Genomic DNA, 7,869 nt, shown 5'->3' with positions numbered 1-7,869 from the left:
CTGGAAGGGGCTCTGAGGTCTCCCCTTTTTCGCCTTCTCTTCTCCAGGCTGAACCCCCCCAACTCTCCCAGCCTGTCCTCCCAGCAGAGGGGCTCCAGCCCTCCCAGCATCTCCGGGGCCTCCTCTGGCCCCGCTCCACCAGGTCCATGTCTCTCCTGTGTGGGACCCCCCGAGCTGGAGGCAGCACTGCAGGGGGGTCTCCCCAGAGCAGAGCGCAGCAGAGGGGCACAATCCCCCCTCGCCCTGCTGGCCACGCTGCTGGGGATGCAGCCCAGGGTGCGGGGGGCTTTCTGGGCTGCCAGCGCACAGTGCCGGCTCCTGGGGAGCTTCTCACCCACCGACACCCCCAAGCCCTTCTCCTCAGGGCTGCTCTCCAGCTCTTCCCTGCCCAGCCTGGATTTGTGTTTGGCATTGCCCATGTCCATGACCTTGCATTTGGCCTTGTTGAAGTCCATGAGGTTGGCATGGGCCCACCTCTGCAGACCATCAAGGTCCCTCTGGATATCTGGGGTGGCTGGACCCGCAGGGACGGCAGCTCTTGCGGCAGAGGGAGCAGGGATGCCCAGGGGATGGAGGAACAATGAGGAGATACCTGCAGGGAAAATGCTCCTGCCACTTACCGAGGAGGGGAGTCCAGGAGGCACCTTCCGAACCTTTTTGGGCTGTCCATCTGGTTTAAAGAAAAGAAGAGAAGGGGGTTAGTGGGAGGGGAAACAACACGCTACAGGTAAAAGTCTCCAAGGATGGAAGATGCAGATACAAACAGGGCTCAGATGTTTGCCCAGTAACCAAAGATGTGTCAATAGCGAAAATGTCTGAGGATCAACCTCTCCTCCTCGTCTCGTCTACACCCTTTGAGGGCAGGTTCCGCCCACAAACGCAGTTCATAGGACAGTCTCTCTCCCAAACCACCGTGATGGGAGGTGGTCACCATGCAGTGAAGGGCTGCGCTCGCTCTTTGGAAGAGACCAAGCCCATAAACACCGCCTTGTTGTTTTTCCTTTTTTGAAACAATTTAACTTGAAGTGGGTATGCAGAGAGAGGATGCGGAAAGGGAACAAATGGAGGGATGGTATTGTATTTTCATTTGCTCCTTATACAGCAACACACTTGGGAAAGCTTTGCTGCTGCAGCAAGGCAGGGACAGCGCTCACCCCCGGCCGGTCCCTCTGCAGCCCATCTCTCCAGGTCTGGCCCCGAGGTAGGGACACAGAGTGTCCTGGGGGAAGGGAGAAAATTCAGGGAGGTGGAGGGGAAAACATCCAGAGGAATAGTTCAAGGGGAAGCACTGCTTAAAAATGTGTTGGGTTTGTTTTTTGTTTTTTTTTCCAGTTCATTATTAAGGAAAGCCGCAGCTGGGGGGGTTTGCAGGATGCTAACACAGCGTCTGCCAAGCCGGGGACTCTGCTGGGTGGTAGCTCAGGAGGAGAAATTTATCACTCAGAATGACCAAAAGAATGGCAAAAGAACCATTTTGCAGGCTGACAACATAACCCAGCAACATTTTAAATTGGCAATATCAAAGTGGATGCGTTTTTCTGAAAAGCACTGGAAAAAAACCACACGTAACACTGGGTCACTTCTGGTTTCATTTGTTGGGGAAAGCCCAAAATAGCAGCAAGAAAGTGACTTCGGAGGGTGCGGAGGGGAACTATGACAAGAAACACAAGTTCTGGAGAACTGGGGCTTGTCTTCACTCACAAGTTAAATTCACACCCGACCTTAGCCTTCGTTAAAAGCAAAATGGCTCATTCCCAGGTAGATCCAGGCCTGGGCAACTCCTGCTCTGGCACGTGGAAGCAGGAGAGTGGGGAGGGAGAGGAGCAAACACTCCCTGTGTCCCAGGGCACAGCTCCCACATCCCAGCAGAGCGCCCGGACCTCCTGCCCCTTCTGAACGACTTGTTCCTGGCAGCCCTGTTAGCAGGACAGGGGCTCCAAGGAGGGCCATCAGCCATAGAAACAGCCTCCAAGGCGGCCCGAGGTTTTCCAGGAACGACTACCAATGTGCAGTGTGGCAGGAGGCATTTCTAGAAGGACCTCAAGCTGCTTTCACCCAACCTGACATTTTCCAGGAAGAAGGAAATTCTACGTGACTCTGAGCCCAAACTCCCTCTTCTAAAAAAATTATATATATATATTAGTCTGCACCTCCCCTCCTAAAAAAACCCATATGCCCAATTCACACCCATGTGCGCAAATGGCAACATCAATGCTTTCATTCCCGAGGGCAGACCCGACGCGGGTGCCCGCCCGGTCGACAGCCCCTGCGGACGCTTGACCAAGCAAACCGGAGCAGTGGCACCTGAGGGTGACACAGAGCCACTTACCTATGTTGCTCTCAGCACCTCTCCTGCGAGGATTGTTGGGGTAAGAAAAATACTGAGACCCCCCTTTCACCCCGGTGGGGGAAAGCGTGCTCGGACTCGCGATTCCCATTTCGCTGGGCAGGAAACCAGTCTGCAAACAAGGAGACAGAAAAGCCCTTCCGTGTAATTACGCTGGAAAACCACCGCGCTCACTGGGAGAGAACAGAGCCGCCTTGAGCAGCCTTCGCACAAATTCAGCCGAGGGGAAAAAAAAGAAAAACACAAGCCAAAGGGCCAGAAGGAAAAAACAAATACGTAAATATGGAAGTAGTGACATGCAATTAGAAAAGGGTCTTTTTCAAGCTGTGTTTTCTCGCTGGATCCCACCAAGGAAGCTCTCTACAAACCGAGGATGCAAACTAGGAGTCATCGTGGGGAGCGTCGCAGTCCCCCACTCGCCTCGCCGCCCACGAGGGCAGAGTGAGACCCTGCTGAGGGTTTTATCGGCCCAACCTGCTGCAGGCAAGGCGGAGGTGACCGTCGGGCCGGGGGCTCGTTGGCCGTCACTCCCCGACTGCCTTGCCAGCCTGCCCGCAAAGCCAAGGGCTCGGAAGCATCGACCTCTGCCCGCACGGGGGCAAACGGACTCACTCGGGACAAAACTCTTCCCTCACCGCCTCTGAGGTTTTATGGCAAGGGATTACAGTTTCTGACGTGATCGGTGCTTTGGGGGGCACACCTGACAGGCACAGCGTGTCCCCCCATCCTCAAAAGGCACATCCGACCGAACAGCCCAGCGCCGCCCCTCGTCCCCGTGCCGCCACCGAGGACCCGGCCAGGGCAGAGGATAGACACAGCGCTCAGCCACCGGCAAACCCGGCAGCAGTCACAGCTCTCGACTGTGCCTAAACTGACCGCAAGAGACAGGAGAGGTTACACAGCCGGCAGCCCATCTGACGGCGCCTCTCCCAGTGCCTCCCCCGGCCATAAACTCCAGCCCCGGGTGCTGGCACTGAGGGTTTCTCTCCCATCCCCAGCGCCACGCAGCTGGACCCATGGTGGGCGACGCAACGGAGCTGCGACGCCTCTGCCGGGGGTGGTTTTCTCTTGCATTTTATCAGGGAAAAGTCAAATCCCTCTTTCTAAAAAGAGGAAACTCCTCCCTCGTGTTTATCCCAGCTGACCTTGGGCGCACTGGGAAGCGGCGCGGAGCCGGCAGGAGCCAGAGCCCCGGGCGCTCTCTGGCTCCCGGGAGAGGGCGAGTGTGCCTCTCCTCCAGGAGCGTGCCTGCTTTCACCTCGGGAGAAAGTTAAATGTATTTACATGGAATTTAAGAGGGCTGGCAAAGGGCCTTTAAGTAACAAAAGCTTAGCTTTGACCCATCTTCTGAGGGCAAAACATTGAAATAAAGGAGGATTTCGGGATTTGGAGAAACTGGAAAGAAAAACCCACTGCTTTAAAACTCCGTCTCCTCCAGAAAGGGGTTGGGGAGAGAAAGAGGAGCTCGTGTATTCACAGCTGGTGAAATTCCTGCAATCTGTTCCACCGGTCATGTTACCTTTGCACTGAAACCGCTACGCACCACGGAGCAGCGCGGCCAAGAAAAGCAAGCGGCACAGCACCCTGGAGGAGACCCCGGAGAGCTGAGTCGCTGCTGCCCGGTTCCTCCAGCAGGTACCTCCGGAGAGGTGCTGAGATTTTTAAGGCAATTTCCCGGAGAAAGGGATTTTCTTCCCCTTCCCTCTCCCTGGAGACGCCTCCCGAGGTGGTTAAGAGTTAAGCGAGGAGGGTGTTTTGGGGAGGAACATGTTCCCCATCCAGGGCATCTGCCACCGGACAATTTTCCAGCCCTTTTTAAAAAGAAAAAAGAAAACCAGATCAACCTTCCCCCCCAAAACTGGAGCCAGAAGCAACAACTGTTCTGGGGGCCACCGCCAGCGCGCAGACGGCCCCGCTCGCCTCCCACCGCCCCGCACAAGAGGGGTTTTGTGTCTCCCCTCCACATCAAACGGGCTCCGTCTCCCGCTCTGCCACCCGATCCGGACCCACGCGCCCGCGCCAGGGCCTCTCCCAGCCTGCGGCACCATTTGCCCACCCCATTTCTGTTACCTTATATCTCCCCCTCCTCCATGAAACCCCAGCAAAACCATAACATTAAAAAGCAAGGCTTGGCGTCTGTCCCATTTTTATTTTAGCAGCTTCAGTGGTAAATTAAATCCACTCTGGCACAGACAGCCAGCACAGCTGTTTCAGCAAAGGAAACATCCTCAGTTCAGAGAAGAGGAAATTATGACAAATTTGTGTAAAATTAAAACATGTAATATGTGCGTGTGTACATGTATAAAATAAAAAGCTGTCCGGCCAAAAGCTGCTCCCTTGAATAAAATGGTGGGACTGTTTCCCCGGGGCCACGCTCGGGCACGGACGGGGCAGTTGCAGCAACACATCAAAGCGGAGGTGTGCGCTCCTTCCCGAAAAACTATTTCTGGATGCCAGTGGCAGCAGGCTAGATTATCTCAGGGCTGGTCGACTGCGTTCCCGGGCTCTGATTTACGCCTATGGTATTCCCCATGGGAAGCAAATTTTCCCCCACAGCACAGTCCCGGTCCTCCCACTGGGGTTCACACGGGGTGACCCAAGGAGGCAGCTCTCCCATGCCATGTCCTGCCCTGACTGCGGAGATGAGCATCTGTGGCAGGTCCTGCGTCGCCAGAACCACCATAAAACCCAAACACCACCCGATATCCACTGAAATGATGCTCCAACAGCACAGAAACCATCTCATGGACTCTCCCTCCCCTTAACTGGTGAGCTGGGGAGGACACGGGGATGCTGGCTGGGGCGCAGGGGGATGCTGGCTGGGGAGGGAGAGCAGTGCCTGGGGGCAGGCGCAGTGCCTGGGGGCACAGCGGGAGCCCCCCAGGGCGGGCGGCCGGAGGGAGAAGGTGCCTCCCGGAGCGCTCCTCTGCCCGCGGCGACCCTGGCACAAGAAAACGTGTCGCTTGGATCTGACTGACCGAAATTCCCCGCGAGGCCAGCACTGGCTAGGTCATATCTGATTAAATACAAATCAGCTAGAAACAGGATTAACAATAATAAAATAAGTAAGTCTGAAGAGGTTTTGAAAAGAACCGAGAAGCTGCTACAACCCCATTTTCTAAACTCCGACAGCTCTTCTGAGCCAGCGACGCCTGCCCGTATAAACCCCCAACGCTCAACAGACCTTTCTGAGCAGAGCAGAGGCTTTCCAGGACCTCGTGCAGAGAGGTGAGATGCAAACTGCCAGGTTCCTTTCCATTCCCAGGCTCTGGCTCCGAGCAGCTTAGCCAGCAAATGAAGCAAAAAAAAAATAATCTCAATGCATTTTATCATTACCTGGTTTAGTCCTGGCATCCCTGTGTCTCTTCCGAACGTGGAGTACGAGGCTCTTTCACTGCTCTTCCCTACGGCGGAGAAAAGAAAAGAGAAGGTTTTGAGAAAGAGAGAAGGGGAGGTTTTGCGCGCAGACTCGTGCGCCCGCCGTGCCGGGGCGTCCCGCCGAGGTGCACAGCCCGCTCTCCTAACGCAGCGTCCTCCGCCGTCTGCAGAGGTGATCGCCTCCCGTCACTGCTTGTTGCTAAAATAGGAGCTCTTTTAAGTTCAGGGACAGCAGGGCTCGGCTGGTCCATAAACAGCAAAACCCCCAAACTGCGGCGATGCAGGGAAGTGCTTGTGGCCATGGAAACTGGCAGCGTCAGACCAGAGCAAAAAAAAAAATATCCCTCCAGACATTAAAAAAAGCCAGCCGAATTTGGCAGGGGTGGTGACAGAGCAAACCAAAAGCCAGGCAGGAGCAACCAGGCTCCGCGGGCGCTTTCCATACAATAGGAAATACAATTCCAGCGCGCGCTGAGCAGCGCCGTGCAGAGCTGAGCTCCTGCTCCTTACGGCGCAGGGATTACCTGCTTCCCCTTTCCTGATGGGAGATTCAACTTCCCCAAACCCCATCCAGACCAAAAGAGTGGGCATTCAATAGAAAAGCCTTTCCTTCCTTTCCAAGCGCCCTCCGTTAGGTTGCACCAGGCAGGTTCCTCGTGGACCATGGGGCTCCTCGCAGCCTGAGCATCCCTGCCCACCGGGATGCAGATGCGGCACGGGAGCAGCCCCGTGTGATTTGCCCACGTGCCCCAACGCTGCCGAGTGAACTTTAGCACCCAGCGATGGCTTTTATCAAACACGCTCAACCTCACCCTGCCCACATGCTACTGAAAATAGTGTTTTCGGGGAGGGGGGGTGGTGTAGAAAAAGCAACAAAATAAAAAAGAAACCCAAGACACACGGTGAAATGTTTCCATTCTGAAATGTCCCTGCAGTCTCTTCCCTTGCCGTCACTGCACTGGAGGACAGTGTGGTCCCCGGCGAGCAGCACCCATGGGTGCCAGGGCAGCGTGGCAGCGCCAGGGAAGGAGCCCAGAGCAGGGAGAAAGGGAAAAGCTCTGCACTGCACCCAGAGCAGTCAGCAGCACAAACAGTCTGCTTTTGGGTTTTCCCTCCATCCAAAGCAAAATTAGACATTTTTCTAATGGGGAACAGGCACTTTTTCCTTAAAAAAAAAAAAAAAGCTGGACTGAAAATATAGGAGGAATTCTTCCCTGCTTTTAATTACAGCCTAATAACAGTGCCACCAGGAAGCGGAAAATGGAAGGTGATGATCGAAAAGGCTTTGCAGCCAGGGCAGGACAGCCCCGCTCTGACGCAGGGGACTCTGCCGCAATGTGGCCGGGCAGCATCGGGCTCTGCCAGCCCCTCCCGCCCCCCGCCACGGCCCCGCAGAAGCCCTTCCCCGAAAAGGAGCGATCGCATCCTGCCTCCGGTCTGGCTTAGTAAGCAAAATTGGGAGGAGGAGGATTTTGCCAATCTGCTTAACCTAAAGCCCTGACCGAAGCCTGCCGAGACGCAGGTTAATGCACCGGGGTGACATTTGGGCTGGCAGGCAGCTCCCCACGGGGTTAAGAGGTTTTGGGGAGCAGATGAAAGGCAGGGGGGAGAGAGCAAATTTCCCTAAACTATCCCCTGCTGAAGCCCAGAGCGGAGACCTGGGAAGGGAGGGGAGGGAGGCTGCTCGGTTTTGCTCAATCCCAAATCTCAATCCCAAATTTCAGAGTGGGTTTCCCCCACTACAACCCCCAAACCCCACAGCGCCTGGGGGGTGTGTGTGTGTGTGACAGCAACCCGCTGCCCCTCACCTCCAGCAACAGCCGGACACGCTGGGCGCCGCTTGCTGTTTCATTTCAGAGGCTTAAACGTTAAGTAAACAAAGGTCAAAATGTCAGAGGACGGATCTCCTAAATGACCTAATTTTTAAAAGAGCTTAGCAGCTCCGTTTGCCTCGGCGCCGGTACACAAATAACTCAACAGGTTGTAGCATCGGGCGGATGGCGATTATTCCCGAACCAGAGGAAAACCAGGGAGATGTCACGCTGGTTTAACTGGTCAGCACAGGCCAGGCTTCCCAGCTGATAATATATTGCCGCTTCCACGCGTGGCGTGAGCGGTGAAGCGCTGAGCCAAACGCCTCCGCC

The 7,869-nt window shown here is 55.4% G+C and overlaps 1 protein-coding gene across 1 annotated transcript in view; it reads right to left on the bottom strand.

Annotated features, from left to right (window-relative positions):
- Nucleotides 1–7,869, bottom strand: part of TCF3 (transcription factor 3) — a 79,197-nt gene that overhangs the window by 18,474 nt on the left and 52,854 nt on the right. Inside the window, exons 5-7 of the mRNA XM_009887932.1 lie at nt 5,684–5,751; nt 2,330–2,459; nt 621–670 (exon numbers count right to left, since the gene is read on the bottom strand). Of these exons, the coding sequence (XP_009886234.1) occupies nt 621–670; nt 2,330–2,459; nt 5,684–5,751 (248 nt within the window). The remainder of the gene's footprint in view (nt 1–620; nt 671–2,329; nt 2,460–5,683; nt 5,752–7,869) is intronic.

Source organism: Charadrius vociferus, unplaced genomic scaffold (genome assembly GCF_000708025.1).
Source record: "Charadrius vociferus isolate BGI_N301 unplaced genomic scaffold, ASM70802v2 scaffold1096, whole genome shotgun sequence".
Classification (NCBI taxonomy): Eukaryota; Metazoa; Chordata; class Aves; order Charadriiformes; family Charadriidae; genus Charadrius; species Charadrius vociferus.
The sequence above is the reverse complement of the archived record's forward strand: the minus strand, read 5'-3'. Positions and strand labels throughout refer to the sequence as shown.